At 47.4% G+C, this 24,745-nt stretch overlaps 1 protein-coding gene across 2 annotated transcripts in view; it reads left to right on the top strand.

Annotated features, from left to right (window-relative positions):
* Positions 1-20,945, top strand: part of LOC144162255 (uncharacterized) — a 76,505-nt gene extending 55,560 nt beyond the window's left edge. For both annotated transcript variants that reach the window (XM_077692713.1, XM_077692714.1), the window contains 5 exons: positions 1,209-1,375; positions 4,222-4,482; positions 5,342-5,496; positions 15,390-15,492; positions 19,162-20,945. In XM_077692713.1, coding sequence (XP_077548839.1) covers positions 1,209-1,375; positions 4,222-4,482; positions 5,342-5,496; positions 15,390-15,492; positions 19,162-19,365 — 890 coding nt within the window. In that variant the 3' untranslated portion in view covers positions 19,366-20,945. The remainder of the gene's footprint in view (positions 1-1,208; positions 1,376-4,221; positions 4,483-5,341; positions 5,497-15,389; positions 15,493-19,161) is intronic.
* The last annotated feature ends 3,800 nt before the right edge of the window (positions 20,946-24,745 follow it).

The following is a 24,745-nucleotide window of genomic DNA, read 5'->3' as shown; positions in this document are numbered from 1 at the left end:
AAAAAACGTATTGTTTGCCGGGTCCAAAGGCTATTGGTCATCTGACACTTCCACATTTCATGCGAAAGTTTGCTCTTTGAAATTTCAAAGCAAAAACATGTTACCAAGGTTGATGAACCACATGTAGAAAAAGTCTACCACGTGTAGAAAAACCACATGGAGAAAAACCTAGCTGCTTAAAGGGCCCATGAAGACAAAATGCAAGTTTGGTTCATTCAAAAGACATCCTCGTTAGAATCAGGCTGACACCACTTCTAACATAAACTTTGCTCAAATAAGCTGTATAATTATGAAAAAAGGGAAAGGCCATGCGACCTACTCGCTCATTTCCCGCAACAGAACCTATGATGTCATTTCGTTTCCGGCCTGATTGGCGGAGGCCGGAGAAAGCAAATGCAAATTAAGCAGCAGGGCTTATAAGCTTGCTGAATGAGCTATTTCTGCTTAAATTTAGCCTACATTCTTTTTATAGCAGTAAGAATGGTGGGACCGACAGTGCAAGTTACGAAAGCACACGTAAACATAGAAGTAGCGATGCGTACTGTTGTTAGTAGTGCGCGCACTATGCTTGGTTTAGATGTACAGCACTGCGGGGTTTTTGGGGTTGTCTCAGACGACACTGGTTGATTAGTGTTAGCGACATTGTCTTACGTGACCGTATTTGTCAAGCGAGCACCATGTTTCACACAACGATTATTTTCTCCATGAACAAAAACAAGCCACGTTTAAATACGACCGGAAACCAACCAAAGACAGAAAACAGCTTGCTGCGGTGTGGTGCCGCCATCTAGGTTAACTAACAGTAAGCAAGTCTCCGTTCCACACCAAGTTTAGCTGAAAGACCTGTGCTTATGTCATTGCAAGCGTCGTTTAAACACACGTTTTGGCGTGAGAATCAAAATTATAACCCAAATCGTTTAATGTCTCAGTGAATAAAGCATCATTTGCTTCCGGACAAGCTCTGGGGCACTATAGAACAAGAAATCTTCTAAATAAAACAAACTTGTATTTTGTCTTCATGACCCCTATAAGGCAGAATATGTCTCTGATTTTTCTTTTCCCCATATTGTGGTGCCATCTAGTGGTCTGCTTGGGGCAACAACCTCAGGAATTTCCAAGGGCCGTGAAGTTTGGTTGAGTGCCCGTTATTTTGCACCGGTTAAGCCATCTATGCCACTTAGAGTGGGTGTCCCTCCTTCCCTGTCCAGGCGGAGTGGTGCCCTCGGTGGTTGGCGTGGTGCCTGTCGTGGCAAACACCCTGAGCCCCAAGCTTGGTCGTCACGTGAGCCTGGCGAGCGCGTCCCCGGCGCCCATGAAAAGCATGGCGGCCGCCTCCCAGAACTCCCTCTACAAGGCCCTCATGCCCTCCAACAAGGTCAGTGGTGAAACGTCACTCTCCCTGCCACGAGCTAGAACGACGGCTACGCAGTTCCTATTTCCTATTGCAGTGCAGTAAAACCTCATTACAAGAGACACTTGGTTATAATCGATGTTTAAATGAAGACTTTTGTTGGTTTTTCTATGTTTGCTATGTTAGCAACATCGCATACAAGTGGCCTTGGTTACTGGGGACACATGTTGCGGGGCCCCTTGAGTGCTTCTTGTGACGAGGTTTTGCTGTACTGCGGCAGGACCAAGATGTTGCTGGTTGAGATGCTGCGATTACGGTCTAAGATGTTAAGTAAGGTTTACGGGCCGCAGTTATATTACGGGATGGCCTTCGTGGCGAAAAAGCAGCAGCTGCTTGGCAGCTTCTTCTTCTTCTTCACCAAGAAGGCTACCCATAACAATATGCATTGCTGTAACATTGCAGTTAGGGGCTTTTGGGCATCATGCGGTCTGTGCCATTGCGGTCCAGCTTTCAAGAAAGTTAGGTGGGTTAAGAAGCTTGCAGTGCGTTGGATGGCTCTAATTGGGACTAAAGTTGGCTTTGCACGTGTGCGATCGGAAGCTGACTCGTGTGTTGTAGCCGACTCTAGTTGGGGAAAAACAAAGCTAAAGCCCTGAATTCTTAGCACTCTTAGGTCCAGAGTGCAAAGGACTCGCCGCGGTGGCTCAGTGGCTAAGACGTTGCGCTGCTGAGCACGAGGACGTAGGTTTGTTTTGCCAGCCGCGGCAGCGGCTTTTCTGATTAGGGCAAAAAGCAAAAACGCCTCTGTGTACGAGATTTTGGCACACGTTAAAGATCCCCAGGTGGTCAAAATTAATCGGGAGCCCTCCACTACGGCGCGCCTCATCGCCTGCGTTGCGTCGGCACGTTAAACCCTACAATCATATCAATGCATAGCATAAAGGGAGTATGTCCATCGTGTTTTTGAAACTCGCGCGGCATTTGCCTTGGTGCTGCCTGAGAATCGCAGATGGGGCAGTTGCTGTTTGGTAGGTTGTGGCATAACTGTATGGTGGCAGTGGTAGTACCGTATTTACTCGAATCCAATGCGCCCGTGATTGTTACACGCACCCATTTCTCGTGGTCCGAAGAAGAAAAAAACTCTATGCCGGGCACTAGGCTTTCATTATTTAACTCAAAAATGCTACTTTCTCACTTGGAGCAAGGAAGGTTTATTCCAAATGTGGCACGAAATGAAATGTGCCGGTTATTGCCCGCAAGACAGTCACCACGACGACGGTCCGGGGCAGCGCCGTCACTGCCCCGGTAGCTCTGTCTTTACGGGTCTCTGAGCCGCTCGCTGCTGCTGCACCTACAACGCCAGCGGGTCTTCTATTTGGGGATATCGCCCCCTCTTTGGTCCGCTGAACCCTTTCCGTGCCACCTTGCTTGCGAAAATTTCCTGTTTCTGTTTGCGCCAGTCCCGCACGCAACTGTCCGGTACACTGAACGCACGTGACGCGGCCCGATTTCCATCGCATTCCGTGCACAATATTACTTTCTTCTTAAATGCAGCATCGTGGTGAACCTGCCGTGTCTTCGCAGTGTGAAATTCCATGGCGTAAGGAGCGCAAAAAAAGACTATGCAGACAACAAAGGCAAAGATGCGCGCGCCGACTACGAAGTGCTGGCTACGCGTTCAGTAGTCAAGCAGCTATCCTGAAACGTCGATGGCGATAGGGCGCCAGTGTTTTGAGTCGTACTCGATTGTAACGCGCATGTGATTTTGGGACCTATCTTTCCGGAAAAAAGGTTTGCGTTAGGTTCGAGTAAATATGGTATTTCTTACTGAAACTGCATCTCACTGCTAAGCATATCGTTAGTGGTGTATCCCGTCTTGTGACGGCATCTTAGTTCTTCCTAAGGAATATGTCTTTTAATACTGCTTACTTCTTTTTTTTTTTTTTTTTGCTTAGGACGTGCAGTGTTGTGTGAGCCTTTTGTGTGAGTGTGTTGCTATTGTTATTTGAAAGCTGTTTCACAGCCATCAGCTAATTAACGCAGGAGTGTGAACTCGCTCACAAGTCACAGACCTGCCAGCCTCTGGTTGGTGTGCAAATTGCTTTTGATTTAGCGCGGATGGTGGCAACAGAGGGTTGACGGGATTGTGCCATGGCAAACGCAGTTCCATTACGTTGTGGCAGTGTTCTTTGCTCACTGCGCCTAGTGACGGTGATTTAGTTGTGTTTCTTTAGACATCCGCGTGTTATGCGGAGTGCACTTTAGACGCACTTTAACATGCAAGGCGTGCGTTCATTGAAGGCATTTGCGACGACTGTAGTGCCGGTGTATCTGAGGTGGAAACTTGAGGTGGCCAGGGCATGGAGTGTGAACAAGACTGAAGGGGAAATGGCGCTTCCTAGGGTGGCCAGATAACATCGCAAGCGTTTGGCCGAGGTTAAGCTAGGGGAATCTGTCGCCGTGATCGGCATTTTGCTGAGCAGCCCCGGAGTGAATTGTGGCCGCTGTCGTTTCGACCATCAGGTGCCGCTACCCTCTCCTTCGCCGTTGCAAAACTTCGTTGTCACCGTTGGTCTTCATTGTGACAATATCTGGTCGCTTGGCCATGCTTACCGCAATAGGCCATTTTGCTTCCTGTATGTACTCTTGCTCCGTGGGCTAGGGTGATGTCGATGAGCTCACACTTGCAAAAACGCTGAAGCCTCCCCTCTTGCTCACCGTGCGTGGGGAGCTTTGGTCTTTACATGAAGCGCAACCTGATGGTGCCAACTTTGAAATGTAGGCTAGTAGCGACCGAGTCAGTGTTGTGGTTCCTCTGGGACGTCAGCAAGGAGTATTGTCTCTCCCCCTCACCCCCCTTGGTGGTGCAGAAGGTGCCGCAGCCCCCGCAGCAGCACGGCATGGAGGTTCTGGTGAAGCACCCCAAGACGCGGGGCAACAAGGGGGACTTCCTCAAGGCGCTGCGCTCCAGCGACGACGGCAAGGGGGGCCCGGACGACGAGGGGGCCGCGACGGGGGCCGCCAAGGGCCCCCAGGACGACTCCTCCGGCGCCCTCTCCTCGCCCCCGGCCGAGCCCCGCAACCACCGGGACACCAACGGCCACCACCACCACGGCTCCTCCTCCTCGCAGGTGCGTTTCTATAGCTCGTTCCCTGCTGGGTGGAGAGGTGGGGTTGGTTTGAGTAATTCTCCAAGGTGCGCGCAATTATTACTGGCCAAACCCCCGGAGTGGCTATGGGTGGCTATGTTAAATGTGCTGGGAAATGGGGAGTTGTGGACAGCTCATCATCACTGGCCGATCTATGCGACAGTTTTGGGCAGCAATGTTGCTGTTGCAGGCACATCTTTGGCCAATCCCCCTTCAAGGTATGTGAGAATTGTGGGCGGCTGTGTTAGCGTCGCAAGGAAACGGGAAGTGGCAAGTTGGCCCTCTCATGGCAGCTGTCATTGTCTTGGGCCAATTGCCCTGAGTGGGAATTAAAATTTCCAGGTTAGTACATCGCAGTACAGTAGAACCTCGTTACTGAGACACCTGGTTACAAGAGACATTTGAATGAAAGCATTTTGGTTGGTTTTCCAATGTTAGCAACATTTCATACAAGAGACTTTGGCTACAAGAGACGCATATTCCGGGTCCCTTGAGTGTGTCTTGTAACGAGGTTCTGCTGTAGTAACCAAACGGGTATTGGTGAATGCACCTAGCTGGGTGCGCTGTTGTGCCTATGGGCTGACAGTGTATTTTAATTCCAGAAATACACCAGAATGGCAATTTATATAATTGTGTGCAGATTTTGTGTCATGTAACAAAGTTGTGTGTGGGTGTAATTTTTTTGGGTGATCATTAGATTATTGCCTAATGTAGATCTCATAGTTTCAATATCTACATTGCAAGTGGCTTGGAAACAGCAAATGAAGTAGGGGCGTGCTGTGTTCCTGAGTGCGCTCGCAGAGAGGGGCGTGTCGAAGTGTTGGGTGCCTGTCTGTTGCAGGCGGACGACAACGGCACTGGCAGCCAGGGCGGGGGCGACTGCAGCGACTCGGAGGGGGCCGACTGTGATGTGGGGAAGCTCTCCCTCGACGACGACGACGACGGGTCCGGACGGCAGCACCCGCCGCTCTCCAGCTCCCTCGAGGCCGAGCAGAGGTGGGTGCCAAGATCATGGGGAGGGGGACGTAATCGGAGTTTTGCTCAAAGTACACAGCAGCTCGGAAACTCCCCATAGTCTTGCGTTTCAAACTCCTGTCTGTCAGTCATGCACCCCTCCATCTGACCACGACGATGGTTAAACTTGTACTCACGGATGGTTTGAACTTTGACACGCTGAGTTTTGACTTTGGCTCGCAGCGGCTCTGGCTTTGGCCCTTTGTCTTTTGATTTTGCCCGAGAGTGCTTCGCATGCAACCATCGTCATCGCGTGGCGGAAAGGTGCATGATTTTTCTCTCTAATTTCGCACGTCTGTGCACCCCTCTCCAAATCCAAAAATGCTTCGAGCGTGCCGGAATGGCGCACTTGGACAGACGTCGGCTTTACAGTGCGAGGGAGCAAGGTTCGGTTCCAATCACAGGAAGCATTTTAATTTTGCTTCACTTCATTCACGATCATCATCAGTGTCAGAGAAAGTTGGCTTCCCCGCAGTGCGTTTTGGGTGGTGGCCTCCAGGCGACATCAGTGGCAGGCTCAAAGCTTCGCTTAAAAAAAAAAAAAAAACGATCTGCAGTTGTCCTCTTTGCGCTGGAGGAAAACAGGGGCAGGCAGAGGGCCAGTTGACTAGCCTGCCATCTGTCGGCAGCAAGTTGGAGTGTTAAGGGGGGACGCGGGTCTTAGAATGGCCAAAAATCGCGAAAAAACGTGTTTTGAGAAAAATACATTTTTGAAGCCTTTGTAACTTCAAGAACCTACTCTAAAAGTTTCACCGCTGAATTCGATCGTAAAGGGTCCGAAAATCAACTTTGTAAACATGACGGCGACCCCAAATTGTCGAAAATCGGGAAAGAAATGCTTGAATTTCGCGCGCGCGCCATGCGCGAAGGAGACGACTGGCGGCAGCCATCTTGGACGCGTTTTGAAGGTCGTTTCTTTGTGCGTATTTTGCGATATCTCAAAATGGCGTAGCATGGCGAGGGCCCTCGCTCTCGCCGTTTTTCGAAAGGTCACGTACGAGCCCCTGATTGGCCGGACCGCGGGCGCGCGAGACGAGCCCCTCGTATCGCGTCTCTGATTGGGCGCCGCGGCGAACCCGGCTCCTTTTGCGTTTGTATTTTCGTTTTTCTTTCCTCGCGTTCGCCTCCACGGTAGTTTATCTCATCGTGTCTTTTTCTCTCTGCTGCTGCAATTTGGTGCAACGTGTTCTTTTTCGTGCTACAATACCGGGAGATGTTCGCATCAAAAAAACTACGCGTCAAGCGTACGGGAAGCGGCGGAAACGCGCGTGGAACGGCGGGGCGACATCGCCTGTTGCGTCTGAGACAGAAGATTTTCGGAATCTCCGGCCCTGGCAAGTTGCAGTGCTTCAGGCGTCGGCGAACCGTCATCCGGCTCCTCGAGTGCCAATCAGGACCGCATCGACACCGTGTATTACACCGCTGGTGAATCTGCCGAGCGTGCTAAACATGCGGCGGATGTGAAGAAGCGTTTGGCGTCGCAGTCGGCGATAGGGCGCAAGTTCAAACTTTTGGAAAGAACCAGCGAGCGAAAGCTCGGAAACTGGCACGGAATTCGTCATCGTGGACTTGAACGTGATAAATTCGCGATAATCATTGCATTCGAATTGCTCTAGCAGGTGACGCTATTTGTACAACCCTAGGGTTTCCTGCAGTTTTTAGTTTTGAGGGATCCCTCTCCCCCTTCCGCGGTGTTTTTTTTTCTCTTGCAGTTGAGTTATGATGATAAGGCTGGTATCATTGCATTTGTATTGAATTGCTCCAGCAGATGATGCTATTTGTACAACCCTAGTATTGATCACAAAATAGCAATATCCAGCTACGGCCATGCAGTTTTTTTGTTTTGAGATATCCCTCTCCCCCTTACGGGGCGATTTTTTTTATCTTGCAGTTGAGTTATGATGATAAGACTGGTATCATTGCATTCGTATGGAATTGCTCTAGCAGGGGATGCTATTTGTACAACCCTAGTGTTGATCACAAAATTGCAATATCCAGCTACAGCCCTGCAGTTTTTAGTTTTGAGGGACCCCTCTCCCCCTTACGGGGTGTTTTTTTATCTTGCAGTTGAGTTATGATGATAAGACTGGTATCATTGCATTCGTGTTGAATTGCTCTAGCAGGTGATGCTATTTGTACAACCCTAGTATTGATCACAAAATTGCAACATCCAGCTACGGCCATGCAGTTTTTTTGTTTTGAGACATCCCTCTCCTCCTTACGGGGTCTTTTTTATCTTGCAGTCGAGCTATGATGATAAGACTGGTAGCATTGCATTCGCATTGAATTGCTCTAGCAGGAGATGCTATTTGTACAACCCTAGTGTTGATCACAAAATTGCAATATCCAGCTACGGCCATGCAGTTTTTAGTTTTGAGGGATGCCTCTCCTTCTTACGGGGTGTTTTTTTATCTTGCAGTTGAGCTATGATGATAAGACTGGTATCATTGCATTCGTATTGAATTGCTCTAGCAGGTGATGCTATTTGTACAGCCCTAGCGTTGATTAGAAATTGCAATTCACCTACGTCGTTGCTTTAGTTTTGAAAAGCATAACGGAATAATGTCACTTTTTCATTGGCTGCTGTGCTTTAGCATTACAGGTAGCAGAACAGACTGCAGTATGTGATGCGTGGGCTTGTATGTAGTTTTTAGAGGCACTGGAATAAACTGGGAAATAGTAAATCTGGTTTCCGGTTTATTAGTAGAAAATCTACTTTTTCTCAACCGTTTTCAGAGATTATGCTTGGCTTTACGCTGAATGTTTTACGCTTATTTTTGTGGTACAGGCACATACTTAGTGTGCTTTTCTTCATGAAGAACTGAGCTACACAGTGATGCCATTTTTGTTATTGTAGCTGTGCTGTAACAAAAGTTACCATGATCGGAAACTTCAAATGCATTTTTCTCAGTTTCCTTTTTTGCGAGACCGTGCTCCGCCTTACGGGGGGGTTTTGTTATGTTGCTCTTGAGCTAGGATGACAAGACTGGTATCATTGTATTCGTATTGAATTGATCTAGCAGGCTATGCTATTTTTATCACTCTGACGCTGTTCACCTATAAGCAAAATTGAGTAATGACGAAATAATTTTATAGAAATTGTTGGTATAAAATGTTCACTTTTTTCATACTTTGCAAAAGCTTTTGAAATGAATAAAAATAGCATAGCCTGGCAGAGTGGACCTTTGGCATTATGTCCATATAATTCATCTTTGAGCTTGATAAAGCGAAATAGCTCTAAACCCCCGTAAGAAATGCCTCAATAAATTCATTTCACATCACTGTATTTCTTCAACAAATTCTGCTATGTTAAAACCAATTACATATTTGAAATCAGCATAAAAAACTGCTCAAGACTGCCAATTTTCATCAAGCTGGCACTAAAAATAAAAAAAATTGTCCAAAGACCCACCTCCCCCCTTAACTGAACTGCTTGCGGCTGCTGCCGTAGGTCATAAAAGGAACAACTGTGAGAGAGCGTAAGTGAACATCGCCTAATTTGATGTTCCCGAACTTCAAAAGCGAGCTTTATCTTTTCTGGTGGCATTGTCGAGTCATTGCTGAGCAAAGTTCAGCTTTTGTCCCCTCGGTGCCTCTCAGGTACACGCAGTTGCCCCTCTGCTTCCACAAAGCAAGTGTGCTCGCGCTGCCCGGGTTCTGAAGCGGAGTTGTGCAGCTGGTGTATATTGAACAACTGTGACATTCCGTTTCCCTGTGGATGCGAGCCATTTCCTGTACACACACGGTGCCACCTAGTGGTGGTTCACTTGTATTGTCCTGAATGCGATGAACAATCCTGCTGTTCAACCTCAGTAGCCCAGTGGGTAGAACCACTAACCTTGACACAAGCAGACCTGCTTCCAGCGTCATCGGCAGAAAATTTTTGATTTAAGAACTCACTTTTTTTTTCTACTGTAAAATGTTCTTTTGGCTCGGTTCTACACGTTGTTCTTGTAGCTAAGCGTCGTGTTGGATCTCTGTCAGTTCAGGGGTGGCGTGCCGCATATGAACATGTTTAATTTCGAAGCTGCAGTGCTGGGCCTCTTGCCTATCTCTGGACAGTTGAACCCCTTTATAGGAGACCTGTACCAGGGAGCAGTTTCTGCCCTTATATGAGAGATGCCTTATATGAGAGGTACTTTGTATGAGAGGGTACCCTGTTCTCGCTTTCTGATCAACACCTAGTTCTATGTAGGCATCCTAAGACTATAAAATAAGCACAAAAGAACGCTACCGCATGGTACAAAAGGTTTATTATAATTCGTTTTGCCACCAAAATTTATAAAATAGTTCTGAAATGACTGTATTTGCAGCGCTTTTACAGCAACTTCAAGATTTCTCTTCTTACCCTGTCTGCAGAAAAAAGCACCGTAGATGTTGCAGCTGCAAGCCTGATGCACAGCCAGAGCGCACAGCTTCTTTCGATGTGTGCTGTGGCCATTCGTCAGGCTTGCAGGACTCAACATCTGTGATGCTTCTTGGTTGGGAGATACCCAATCGGGACAGCCCACTGTGCGCTCCAAGTATTCTTGGCTTGCGCAGGACCCCACATGTGCGGTTGTGCTTGTATGCTTGGTAGGAGGCTTTAGCCTCTTCTGTACATTGCATCTTTATTGCCGGAGATTCTCATCGTCATTACAGTTGAACCTCATTACAAGAGACATGGATGTAAGAGACAAATGGGTATAAGAGACACTATTCACCCACATTGTTGGCTGCCCTATCTTTCCCATTAAATGGACCTCTTTTATAACAGACATCAGATGTAGAAGGCAGTCGGTTATAAGGGACAACTCGTCCTTGAACTTTAATCAACAATCTCGCTTGTAACAGACATTTTAACTTCAGATGCAGTGCCACCAGTCACTAATTGCAGTTGCTTCCATTGTGGAAACACAGGTGGACGACAGACGCCTGCAGTCGCTATTTATTATAACTTCAGCAAACACACAGTCAACTATGAAATGACGATGAGAAGCCCTGCCAATGGAAATGCAACTGACAGAAGTGGTTGAAGCTTGCTGCCATCCATTGAATGGAGTGCAACCGCACATGCGGGCTCTCCCACTCGCGTAGCTCCCGATCAAGAAGCATCGCAGATGTTGGGTCCTGCTATCGTAATTAATAGCCTGAGCACACAGTGGAAGAAGCTGTGCGCTCTGGCTATTCATCAGGCTTGTGAACTCAACATCTACGATTCATCTTCCACAAACAGTGAAAGGTAAAAAAAGCTTGTAGAATCGGTTGTAAAAAAACAGTGTAAATACAGTCCTGGAGCCAACAAAGATTCAGAACTGTTTCACAAATTCTGGGGGCCAAACATAAATTAGAATGAGCCTTTTGCAACATGCTGAGCGTTCTTTGGTGCCCACATTGAACTAGGGTCTGATTAGAAAGTGAAAACATGGTTCCCTGCTTATAAGAGACATCTCGTATAAGAGACAGAAACTGCTCCCCGATACGTGTCTCTTATAAAGGGGTTCAACTGTACATAGCTGAATGAACCAGTCTGCATTTGCTAAAAGTTATAATAAATAGCGACTGCATGCGTCTGTTGTTGCCCCCTTTGTTTTTACACCGGATGCAACTGCAGTTAGCGACTCTTGTTGCAACGGCAATTCGCTACTGGTGGCACTGTCTGTTACAAGTGAGATTTTTAACCAAAATTCAAGGATAACTTATCCTTTATAACCAACTACTTTCTACATCCGATGTCTGTTATAAGAGGTCAGGGTAATGGGAAAGATGCACCGGCCAACCATGTGCGTGAATGGTGTCTACTATACCCGGTTGTCTTTTACATCCACGTCTCTTATAACGAGGTTCAACTGTATCAGGTACAACAACTTAAATTAAGCACGGCAATAGCTCATGTAGTGTATCGCTCCCCCGAAGTGACTAAATGCCACTTGATGGATGGCATCGCCTGCTTTTCCTCACGTTGTTTGTTTGTTGTTGCTGCAGTTGTTCATAAGCAGATGAAGTCCAAAAAATCCCTGAAAGACTCTCATCCTGTTCAAAATACTCGTGGTTGCACACTTATTGCGCCGCCCGGAGGAACAGCTGGTTGCTGTGGTAGGGCGCAGGGTCAATTTTTGTTGTCGTTTTCAAGTTGTCCCTAAGCTTAGGGGTTCTCTTCTTTGATATCGGGTGGACATGGAATGCGGAATTGGAACTGCCCATGGGTAGTCAAGACGTAGTTTGCTTTTGATTTTGATCGCATGTTTGAAGTACAAGTTGTTTGCTTACACCCGAAAGATGAAGAGGGTCTCAGGCTTACTTGGTTAGTGCAGACAATGCTGGTTAGTTCTAAGTCATTCATTTTTAATTAAGGCCCAGTATGGTCTGCGGTATGGGTCCACAGAAAGTGGTGTATGTTTGAAAGGGGAGCACAGTACGCTTGCTTGCTGATTCAAACCTCAACAACACACGGTGGTTTGTCAAAACAAAATTTTCAGTCCACACGGACTACCTGCTGAGACAAACAGCTGTTTTTGAAACGGCGCGTGTGAATGCAGGTTGTAGGTTATTTCAGGGCTGATACCTGATGCGAGCTGACCATCGAGCAGCTACCCGTATTTGCACGATTCTAATGCACCCCTGATTGTAGCGCGCATGTAAGTTTACTCATGAAAATCTGGAAAAAAAAAGAAACAATTTAAATATAAGTATGCCAAAATTTACTAGGGTGATGTAGATTGTCTTGGGGTTGGATTGCGTCGGATTTTGGGAGGAGTGAAGCCGATTTCAATTTTGTGCCCGACTGCAACGTGCACCAAATTTGAAGGCCAATTTTAGCGAAAAAGGGGGCGCGTTAGAATTGTGTAGATACGCTATTTACACACCACGATTGGCACTACGAGGTGTGGCCTGTTTGGGCTTATTTATTGCACTGGAGGGAGATGGCTTGAAGCCACAGTTTTCATGTCCTTCTCGTTACAGGCTGTGTAGAATATGGGTGTCCCTCGTACGGGGTGGTGTGTGCAAAGCTGCCATTCCTAGTCCAGAAGTGAACGCTTGCCAGCCTCACATATTTTGAGTTATCTGTCAGAACTCGAACAAAACTGACCACCCGAGTCCGTAGTGCTTGACAATTGGGAGAAGCGACCTTCACCACGCACATGCTCAGCGTTTTCTTGTATGCACAAAGGCAGTACGGCGTCGTAGTGAAAAAAAATGTGGGATTGCCTAGCAAACGTTTATTGAAAAAAGATAAAAAAGGCGTTTTGGCTTTCACGCGGAGGCCTTGTTCAGTTAGTCTTATAAGGCGGGTGGTACAGTCTAACCCACTTATAACAGTATTGAAGTGCCACAAAAAAGCCATAGTTATAACCAGTAATCGATATTACAGGTTTGGATAGAAAAAGTACTTTTGTAAGCATTCGGGGGTTTTCACCCAGCATTTACAACGTGGAAATGTAACTGCATGGCCGACCACCGAGACACTCCACGGGGCCTCTGGGAAAGGCCATTATCTTTCGCGTAGAAGAAAGTCTCCGCGTCCAATCCTTGACCTTTTCTTTCTTTTTTAACGATTTGCGGATTTCGCACTACTGAAGTGGTGTTGTTTTCTGCCGTTTTTTTTTTTTTTTTTAACATTGGTAATCAACACCACTGTAGGCTTATTGTAATCTGGACAGTGTTGAAGAGCTGCCCCCTGCCTCCCTTACTGCCTGGGCCAGCTGACAGCAGGAGATAGAGATAAGAGGGGCGAGCTCTCTTCCTTAGCGATAGCATGGCTTTTTATTAAAAGGCACCAGCTTTTTCTCAGTGTTGCAAAGATGCCGCAACTTATTTCATGCTTAAAAGGTCACGCTTGGTTACACACAATGCACCCACGATCTCTCGCAGATCTCCAAATACTGCGCTTTAGACGTAGGCTCATACCGTCGAGCTCAACTGTTGTGAACATTCATAAGGAGAATGAACATTGTTATAAGCGGTTTATTTTACCGTAAAACATATTAGCAAAGTTGATGGTGCCACGGCTGTTCATTGTTATATCCAATATATTGTTATAACCGGAATCGTTACAAGCGGGTTTGGGCTGTATAAGCGAGTATAAAAGGGGGGGAAAGAGGTAGCCGCTGGTCATGCTGTCTGTTATCAATTTCTTTGTCGTGTTCTCTGTGCTAACTTCGAAAAGGTGCTGCCAGATGCCGTTTGGTATGAAGACAGCTGCTACCTCCCAAATACCCATGACAGTGTATGCCGGTGGGACACCCGTTATCTGGACCCCTTCTAGCACGGTTGTGTTGGGCCTTTGAAAGTTGATTCCAAGGTACACTAGTAGGCGTAATGGAGCACACGCTAATTGTTGCATGGTTAACCAAGTTGGGTCTCTTGTGCAACAATGTGCGGTGGGTGCAGTTCAACTTCCAAAAGAGGAGGTGGGGGGTGTATTGACGCAGCCACATGCCGTATTTTCGCACGTATAACCCGCCCCTGCATATAACCCGTGCACCCATTTTCCGTCGACGAATAAAAAGTATATGTCCCTGCATATTGCCCGCATATTTTATACTAAAAGGATGGACCAAAGCTACTGCTCAAGCAACATTACACAATTGTTTATGCAAAAGAACTTGCCTAGCTGACTGCGTAACTAAATAACTTGCCGCATGCATTTTTTTTTTTCAGGTTGGTATATTCTTCAGCTGTACATGTGTGCAAAATAAGCTCTGTCTCTGGGATAACAGTGGCTTTGTCGTTATTACTGCTGTAGGGGCGTCACGTCCCAACGCGCATTGCGGTGAAGCTGCACCAAAGGAAATACCTCGCATATATAATCCGCACCCCTACTTCACCCCTGAAATTTTCACATTTTTGGGGTGGGTTATCCGCGCGAAAATACGGTATTGCCCCCCCCTTTCTTTTTTTTGGGGAGAGGGATGTATTAGGTGAACCAAAGTGTCCGCCTTCACGTGCAATGAATTTTGTTGAGAATTTATAAGAGGAGGCCAGAGATATTTTGACTAATGACTAACCACTTTGTTGGGAATGCATTAAAGACCAGCGCCGTTCAGCCTGCATTCATGTGAAGGCTTCTGCTGGTCAGTCTGACTTCTGACAGCCTCACTTGGAAAGTTTCATTCGTGTCACGCTGGTCATACCAAGGCGGCTGTAGCCGTCTTTTCTTGCAGTGAGTGGGACTTCAAACCTGAAGCTGTGAGAATAAATTCCCCCCCAAAAAATCGATGGGTTTGAAAAAAACCTATAAACCTATGAAGGGTCAGTTGCACAGGTTTGTTGCAATAATGCAAGTTTACTTTAGCGTGCTATGCATATTGCAGTCTGGTGTTTTTTCGTAATTGTCTTGCCCTATGCACAGCTCATTTTGAAACAAAATTTATGGGATAGATTTATATTCTGAAGTGGTTTGACAGCTGGAGAGGGCAGGGCGCCATTTACATTTGGCAGCCCGTCAAAGGGCATGCGCAAGTGCACCGTCTGTCGGGGTGTCAAAATAGGTTTTGCTAACAAAACATGCAGAAAGCGCATTTTGATGTCCCCGAAGGATGTTCCTGTATGTTGATGCCCATTCCACCGCTCCAAGGCAAACCTCTCGCTGCTCCAAAGTACTGTTTTTGCTGCTCCAAAATTTGTTGCCAAAATGGCTCGGGCCAACAGTGTTGCCAATATTGGTGTTTAAAAGCCTTTTCAGAACGCCTACAGAGGAACACCACTTTTTTTCCCCTAGGGGGCCACCACAAAATGTTCAGCTGGTTTATTCTCAATGAAATGTCAGGCCTCTTGGTGCAGCAACATGCAAGGTTGGCTGCCTTAGCGTGCTCGCACTGGTGTCGCCCGGGACAAACCCGGAGCCGTCCTGTGTCGAGCGTCGCGAATGTACCACGTGTTCTTCCTCTGTGCAGGCTTCTGCGTGAGATGGGCTGGAAGGAAGAGGGCTCGGATGACGACGCCTACGCGCCCCTCACGGAGGACGAGCTCCGCGAGTTCCAGTACCTCGCCAAGCTGGTGAGTGCTGTTGTACCTTGTGACACTGTTGCTCCGGCCGTGTTCCGGCTGTGTTCCGGCCTTGTTCCGGCCATTCCAATCGTCCCCTAAAACAGGGATGGGACAGGCTGCTCACGTTTTTCGCCGTACTGCCTGTAGTAGATGGAGTAAGTGGAACAGCTGTAATAATTTTTGGCAGCTTTGTGTAGCAATGTAGAAGGTGTGGGAAGGTGCAGTTTAGGCATGGAGAAGGAATCTGTAGCACCTGGGGACGCATTCATTTGAGCTAGGCCTAACCGCGAGGAGAGTTTGTTTCACATGCCCTGTGCCGCCCTGTCTGGGCCTAAATTTCCCATGTTTATTTGAAGTTTTAAGAGGTGTAGTCACTTCTTATGTCAGTGCACGGCCTTGATGCAGGTTGTGCAAAGGGGAGTCAGCTTTGTAGAGAGGGCAGTGTGAAATCCTTGTGCTCACCGCAGGTGGCTGTTCTTGTATGTGGCTGCTGAATGGTTGCTTGTTAAAGCTGGAGAGGTCCGGTGTATTTTTAAAGGTATAAAAAAATGTAGAGGCCGGTTTTAGGTTGAGTGACAGCAGGAACTCCGGGGTGCACATTTTTCGAATGTTGGTAAGCTTTGCGAGACACCACCATTGTGACGGAGCATGTTCAATTTCAGCGGTAACTAAATTTGGAGAGTAAATGCTTGAGGTTAGCTGTGTTCCCGCTTTCTTTTCTTTTTCTTTTTTATTCTTGCATATTTCTGTGGCTCTCAGAATGCGCAATAAGCACAGTAATTCAGGAACGTTAAGTGTTTATGAAGATTATTTGAATGCTAGGTGCTTCAAGTCTGTTTGATACGGGGTGTGCTGTGATTCGTTTCGTGAATTTCAGTTACAAATATTCAGTTACAAATATGCCCTGGATGCGACTGAAGACCACTTGGTGTGGTGTGGAGACGAGGCTTCTAGTGCCGACGTGGAATCTGGAGGTGTAGATGGGGCAACGACCAGTGATGTTAGCAGCACTAACTCGGATTATTCCCACTTGGGTCCCCCACTACCAAACGTGGGATGGTGAAGTTCGGTGGTGGCTGGCCACAATGAATAAAGTTTTGTGCTTTGTGCCTATGTCGACCTTGTACTTATATTATGAAGGCAAGTCCTTTGTGGAAATGTCTCGGTTGTGTATGCCTATTCGAATCTTATTTAAGGGGGGACGCGGCTTTCAACTTCGGAAAAATGACCAAAACATCGTTTTTTTGAAACCCACATATTCGGCTTCTATGTTTCCTATTCTGTGCGTCTGCAAAGTTTTTACGCTAAAAAGCGTCGCAAAGTGGCATAAAAAAATACTTTTGTCAGGCGCGGTGACAAACTATCAGCGCAAAAGGGCGAAAAAACGGCAATTTTCGGAGCGCTCTATCTCCGCAACGGTGCCACCGGGCGCGGCCATTTTGATATGGTTAGATCGGCCGAGCGATCGTCTTTCCCGTTCCGCTCGTCTCTTTTATCTTCGTTCATTCACAAACGCACAAACGGCAGAAAAGAAACGACGCACAAACGAAGCTAGATATAGATGCTGAAGCGCTATTGGTCCTCCGGTCGGGGCGCAGAACACCGACCCTCCTGATTGGATGTCGCGGGCGCAACGCAAGATGGCGGCCGCCTGAGCTGCGTAGCGAGCGGATTGAGTTCATTTTCGCCGCTTCGCTCAGCCGAGTTTCTGTTCAATCTGTGGTATTCAACACGGACGTTATCGCGATGGGAATGCCAGAGATAACGAGCCAGATTACGGGAAGTTGTGTGGCTCGAAAGGCGGAGGTCATCGAACGCTTCGTGGTGCGCGTGACTCTACCGTCGCCAGACCCTGGAGGGTGACGCGGTGTGCGCGCTTGCGATAGCGGTTCGTGAAGTGAACTTTTAGTCGGATTTGCGATGTTTACACGCTTAGTTATTGCTGTGTTTTGACTGTGGGCTCGCTAGCCTTGAGAAAGAAACGGTCGACGCGTTAAACGCTGCGGCGCGCACGGCATAGCCGACGCGCATTGGAGCATCACATGACTGGGCAACCGGTTACGATTGAACGCCAGTAGTTGTAATTAATGCCTGCGACGTTAGTTTGAATCTTAAAAGCGACCTGACCAGCCATATCAGGTATAATCAAAGCTCGATATGTCGCGGTAAGCGTGCGCTGCGATGCGCGCGAGCCATATCGCCTTTCTTGCGCAACGTTTCCCGTGCACTTGTAATTTTCATGCAAACAGGTTTGAGTTAGTAATATAGGAATAAAAATATGCCCTCTGCGTTAAAAATGTACGTTACTGTGGCAGCATTTAACAGTGATTTTTTTAAGGAAATTATTGATACCATTGCTCGGGCATACTAGCTGTGCTGCGAGAAATATTGGATGCCTTGAATGTCAAAAGTAGTAAAAAAAAAATATGCTCTTGCATTGAAGTTGGGAGTTATGCAGAATACTCTACCAAGCTTCAAAGTAGCTCATTTTCAACCTTGTGGTATGCAAACTTTTGGCAATGAACACCTGCACTATGAGTACTAAGTTGCTGTGCCAGGCAAGATAAAACATGAAAAAAAAGCCAAAAATGTTCAAATTTAAGTAAAAAATAATGCTCAAATTGTTGCCATGGTGACAACACTGCAAAAGGAGGTTGTCCAGTGCGATACAGCCAACCAGCTAACCTACTTTGCATTGAAAGCCCATTGAAAGCCATCTCCCCCTCCGTTTGGTCTGCTAACTGGGCTATGTACTGTTCACAGAGGAGCTGAAAATTATGTTTTCTGGAAAGAGAAAGGCTGAAAAGGCACTCCAATTTCAAGGCAAGGCCTTCCAGAAGCCCCATGTTCAAAAGGACATGAAAGGCTACAACCGTGACGACTTTTGATATGTGAAACCTATGTTGCAACTTCGGAAGCCGTTTTCTCAAAACAGTTTTTTTTGCCACCTGTGTCGCTTGTCCCAGGGATTTCTTCGTGACCGCTGGGTCTATTTTGATTCCGTTTCTTGCATTACATTCCTTGATGAACTGTTCAGGTCGTGACACTTTTAGTTTTCCAGATTTGTTTTTTGTGATTTTTTTATTCAAATAATCGTTCACAGTTGACATGCCTGTTGCACATTAACCTCTAAAAAAATGAAAACTAAAAAACATTGTGTTGTAAAAAAAAAATTCTAAAACTGTCACGACCTCGTCCATTCATTTGGGAATGCAAAGCACTTCGAACAAGTTTTCTATCGTGTTTTATAAGCCGCTCAAGCTCGGTACAAGCGTAACAGAAAGAAAATTTCATACATAAAAAAGTTATCAAAATATTAACTTCAAATTTTTATGGTGTTATCACAGAAGCATTTCCAGTTGCTGTGCCAATTTTCATCAAAATCCACAAAGAAATAAAAAAGTTGATTTTGGAAGCCACGTCCCCCCTTAAGCGCATTTTTATCGCCCGGCATTTTTCCCCCCCGCAAAAATACCACATCCCCCGACTTCACGCTGATTTTTCCTGAAAAAAATTGCGAGGATTACACGAGTAATTACGCTGGTGTATTGAGTAACCCTGGTGTTGAGAGTAAGCTGATTTTTCCGGAAAAAAAAGTGCGGGGAGTGTGCGTGTAATTACGGTGGTGTAGTGAGTAACCCTGGTGTTGAGAGTACGCGTGCTTTCTTGCCTGTGCAGCACCAGGAGAAGCAGCAGCAGCAGCAGCGCAACGGCATGCAGCGCACCAGCGTGCTGCCGGATCGTGGAGCGAGCCTGTGGAGTCCGCGCAAGGCGATGGTCGGGCCGGCCTTTGCGGCGGCGATCGCTCCCGTGCTCGTCGGCAACGGCTGCAGCTCGTCGTCCACCTCGTCCTCCGACTCCGAATCCGACGACGGCAACTGACGCATCTGCCGCTCGTCGTCCCTCCTGCCTCGCCGACCCCCGCCGCCGCCACGTTGTTCCGCTCTTGGACCGGTTCTTTGTCGAGACTTTCTCCTTTCCACTTCATTTGCTTCCCTCGCCTGGGAAGGTGTTTATGTGATGAAGGGGATCCCTCTGTCCCTGTGCGCTCTTCTTTCTTGTTTGCGCTAGTGAGTCGAGGGAGCTGGGACTCTTTCTCGCAGTTTTTTTTTTTTTTTTTAACATGAGTCATTTGGGGTGTGTTTCATTCCTGTCTTTTTTTCCCTTCTTCCTATTCGAAAATGGCGGCGTGTCGTCGCATCTTTGAAAGACTCGCCCGTGCTGTGGTTGACGGTAGAGAAAGATGGGAAAAAGAATGATGACTCTTGCTTGCGTGTGCCGGTCTTGTTTCTGTGTGTCCAGTTTTCTGCAAGCGTGGTGACAATGTTTGCGGGGACAAAAGTTTGTTTTTGTTTTTTCGTGGGTGGCTCCGGTTGCGTGCAAGCGTGGTGGGTTTTTTTTCTGTCCCGCAAGAAAGTGCTGAAACGAAAGTGCCCGTTTCCTCCTCCCCTCCTTTGTTTTGGTGTTTTTGTTTTAAAGGGCGGACATTACCTAGGGTTATTCTTTCATTGCGCAGCCCCTATGTGCCATGTTCTCTGTTTCCTCACGTCTGTCCATGGCGGCTTTTCCCAAGTGAGAGAAGAAAAACAGGCCAGATACCGTGGTTTTTTTTTTGCGGAGGGTTGGAGAAGCTGTTTCTTGTGTTGTGAAAACCAGAGTGGCTGATCTTGGGATGCACCTTTGTACACACTGTGAAACTTTTCTTGTTCCGGGGTTGTTTATTCCTTGCCAGGAACCTCTGGCAAGCCATCGGAACACAAAAAGAAAAAAAAAAAATATCGAGATTTTTGTGCCGCAGTCGGCACGATCCTCTTTGTTGAGTGCTGTTCCCAAAGACTCTTTCTGTATGCTATTGTCAAGTAATTTTTTTTTTTTTACTGAAATAGCGTTTCGCAGCGAGCCAGTTGAGAACGCAGTGTGATGTGATGTTGATTTTATCGTTTTATTGTATCTATTTGCTCCATCAGCAAAACCGCAAAAAGGCAATCGCGATGTCCCTACGGTTGTAAAAAAAGTTTGTGACATGACCTGAACATATTTCTGTTGCGCAAGCTTGGCTGCGTTGAAATTTTTAACTGTGGCACTTTTCCCGCCTTTCTCTGGGGTGAAGATTGCCGTGGGGATTTTTTTTCCCTCTGCGAACCAGCACCACGTCAGTTTGTTCAGTGTTCAGTCAGTTTTTGCCGCTGTGTGATGTGTAGAGGTGCGCACAAGAGGGTGGTGTGTCGTCGAGGGGTGGGCGGGGGTGGGAGGCGCGGCGGGGTGCTTTGCGCAACGAAGTTGGCGGCGGATTGAGACGGCAGCGAAGGAGGCTTGCTTCTTGCGGCCGCCATCTCCTCATTACCTACTTTCCTTCTCTCTTTTGTACAGCGACTTTTTACGTTTCTTGTAAATGACATCCCTTTCCGAAGCGATTTGATCGAGCACGGTCTTGTTGAGAAGATTGAATAAAAAAAGTGAAGCGGAGGGGAGTGGGTACGGCTGAGTCATTTCTCTCTGGTGGAGTCGTCGGCCATCGTTGCTTTGACCCTGGTTGGAGCGCTGCTGAAACAGGGTTGAGTCAAGCTGAATGTTGAATTAAGTTGGAAAGAAAACTTCGACACCAAAGCATTTTGTTAGATTTCCCTCTAGTATATATTATGAAACTCTATGGGCAGTGGTGCCCTGGGGAAACGAAAGAGGTGCTACCATACACATCATCATTGTCATTATTTTTGATTAAATATCGCGATCATTTATTTTCTTTGCGTACTGTGCAGTGGCAGTTCAAAAACTAATATACGCAAGTAATTTGTCATCATTTGTATGTTAATCAGCCTGCCAACATAAAACCAAATCAAATATTCATTCAACGTCACAGTAAAAAGTAGGCCCATTCTGAAGAATGGATGGATTGTAAAACGCTTAATGAGCTTAGAGGGAAGGAGTGGAAAGGTGTGGTTGGCCTCCCAAGTCCAGGAGGCCTTTTGTCCGGGTTGCCTCCAGGGTGCACCGTACCAGGGCGTACCGCACCAGGGCGTACTGCACCAGGGTGCACCGTACCAGGGCGAGCTGGCACTCCCATGCGGGGCTGGTCAGTTCGAACTGCTACTGACCCGCGCCGCTAGAGTCCATTATTTGCCTCCGAATTTTAATACTTCGTCCTTCCATCGAGTAGTTGGCCTTCGTCTTTTCCTAGGCCCATCTTTCAGTGTTTACTCTGTCACTTTAGCAGTCCACTGATAGTCATTTCGCCGAATTAGGGGGTAAGCCTAAGTTCATTTCTTTTACTTAATTTGAACTTCTACTTTAGCCTATTCTCTGACCCGGTACGCTGGTTTGTTGTCTCCAAGTTTACTCCAATCATCATTCGTTCTATTTCCCGTTGAACCGACCCAGTTTGCTTTGAATTTGTTTTTGAAGCTGCCACGTTTGTGCTCTTAAGTCATCACCTCACATTTGTTTTTGAACTTGCTGCTGAAAGTTCTCAATGACTGGCAGGCCCGGGTCGTTTCGTTCACAGAAACACATCTCTCTCAAAGCGGACTGCGTTAGGAGGTGCTCGAACCTGCGGCCACATAAGCTATTCTATAGGGCCCTTACGGCCATGTCCAAAGCCAACGCCCACGCCACGAACCCAAAAGAAATGCTGTGTGCCCGCAGTGCAATGATCAATCGGGTTGACGCCGGTTTCATAAGGTGAGGCACCAAGGTTCGAATCCCACCACATGAAGCGTTTTCATTTCTTTCCAGTTGGATTCACGTGTTATTGTTTCCCACCGCTGACAACCCGTACCCCTTGGGCCTTCGGGGTAACCCCGTGGTTAGGTTGCCAGTTTTTGTAGCGTGAGCTACACTGGCCGAGGTTGAGCAGTTTCGCGTGGCTCCTGAAGAGCCGTGCTGCGCATGCGCGAGGAGCAGTGACGTCTGACGGCGCACAGCTGGCGAGCCGCCGCCGCCATGACTGGATTAGTTTGGATTACATTGGATTGGATCCGATTCGATTATAAATCGTTTTAGCAGCATTAAGCATGATAATCGGCTAATCCTGGGCAACCGGGAAACAAGAATAACCAGCTGGACCTTAACTCACCCAATACGTATACCCTGGCATAGCCGAGATAAGCCACTGCTAATTTTTTAAAAAAATTCCGGGCCTCCGCCAATCTTCCGCGCGCGCTACCTTATTAGGGAAAAGGTAGACGAAGCGGGCGTCACGGATCGTCGTTCGCCCTTCGTATTGGATCCAACCAAACAACCGACCTCCGCCGATTTTCCGAAACGACTGCCCCTGGTAAGCCGGTTTCTCTTCTCTCTTTAGTGGAATGTGATTGCTTCCGTGTGGACTGTAGGGATTCAATTCAACAAATCGAGGGTCCATTAAAATGTGATAGTGTCTATTATCCCGGCAAAAGTGAGAATTACCGTCACAAATTTCTCACAGCAGTCGCCTCATTAGCTAAGCACGCTATAGATTCTATGGGATAAATCTTCCCTAAAAAGCCGTGTCTGCAGCTGATAATACACTGTTTTAAACAAAAAGCTAAGGTTCGAGTACGCCATCGTGATGTTTCTTTTTTTTAACTTCGAGAATTCTTCGGTCATCGTGATTTTGTTAATACGTTTTTCACTCTGGTTTTTGCTATATCAAGTGATTGCCGCACAGGACTTTTAGAATAGGTTGAATTATGTTTAATATAGGTTGTGTTTTGTGTCGTTGGGCTGGGTTAGATTAGGTTTGTTGCAGTTGGGCTGGATTTGGGTAGGTTAGGACGCGTTCGGTTAGGTTACGCTAGGTTCGGTGCGTTTATGTTACACTAGGTTAGGTTGGGACGTAATATTATTCAGCAGATTTTAGGCCAGCCAGCTTTTATGGAAAATGCCGCGAGAATTTCGCGGAGGTAATTCTGACGGCTGCCGTGAGATTAGACGCAGCCTAATCCGGAGCCCTCCAATACGGCGTGCATCATCGCCTGTGTCAAAAAACAATAAAAAACTGTGTTGGGTGCCGTCCGACGGCATTCCAGCACAGCGATGCAGCCTTGACTTGAGTGCCGTCGGACGTTATTTGAATATTTAAGGCTACACGACACACACCTCAGTGTTAGGGTTGCCACCTTTTCCCGAAAAATAAACCGGCCCTTCAAAAAAAGGGAGGGGCGGGGGGCGTCGTATATAGAAAGTTGAATTTGTTAAAAAATGGCCGCCACATTTTTGGTTTTTTTTACTTGCAATGTCATTTATTGTAGAGTTTTCCTACAGAGAAATCCCCATAACGTTTGAATCGAAAGTTATTGAGATTTTGGTTAATGCTGTGAATGTGCTTCACTGAAAAGTAACCGCACTTGCTGACCGCGCCGGCGGCATTTTGTTGTGTTGTTCCTCCCTTTGGTCCCTTTCCATCTCAGTAATCGTGCTCGGCCACGTATTTTCTCGGCTCGCGTGCTTTTTCATTGCCGGTCGACACATATTTATCGTCGTAGTGGCTGTATTGACGCTGAAAAATGTAAAAAAAAAAATACCCGCGGCACAATGACCAAAAAACCGGCCAATGTCGGCCGGTTTTCGGTACAGACCGGCAACCGGCCCGCTGTCTAAAAAACCGGTCGGGCCGGTCCAAAACCGGTCAGGTGGCAACCCTACTCAGTGTCTGCCGCTGTGCTGCAGAGATTGCGTCTTAGGTTCTTGCTATCAAGGACGGTAGTTCGAGTCCTGCTGGTGTCCCCTCTACTTTTACACCGAAGCTGTCTGCGACTAGGATCCAGCTGATTATCTCCGGCCACGAACAAAGTATGCAAGAATAGCACGTGAGCGTTGCGCCACCTTGCGGAGCCCATGTTGGTGATAATAGAGAGGCGGCTCGCTCCTCGCGCTCGTGGCAGTGGCTCGTGTTCTGCCCCAGGAATCGGGCGATCGGCGGCTTGGCTCCTTTCTCCGTCGCTTTCCGCGACATTCTGGTGCCGTCAAACCCGGGAGATCGAACCACGAGCAGAATCGACTTGACGCGGCGCAGACGCCGAGGTACGCTAGGCTAGGGATTCCTTGGGATCCAGCCAAGGACTTATACATACCCCCTAACACCCCCCTCCCCCCCCCCGCAGAAGGACTTCGACACCCCCCCCCCCCCCCCCCCCAAAAGATTCCACAACCACAAGCACCCTGCCTAGGGATTTATACAACACCCCCCCAAAATAGAAATTCTGCATAAACCCCTGGATCCAGCTGATTTGAGACGCCTCGTCCTCGAACGCTGCTCGCCGCTCGTGCTCGTGCCGGAGCCACC

The sequence above is a fragment of the Haemaphysalis longicornis genome, unplaced genomic scaffold (assembly GCF_048455015.1).
Source record: "Haemaphysalis longicornis isolate Haplotype H1 unplaced genomic scaffold, Haemaphysalis longicornis Haplotype H1 scaffold_12, whole genome shotgun sequence".
In the NCBI taxonomy this organism is placed as follows: domain Eukaryota; kingdom Metazoa; phylum Arthropoda; class Arachnida; order Ixodida; family Ixodidae; genus Haemaphysalis; species Haemaphysalis longicornis.
This window is presented reverse-complemented; position numbering and strand designations above follow the sequence as displayed.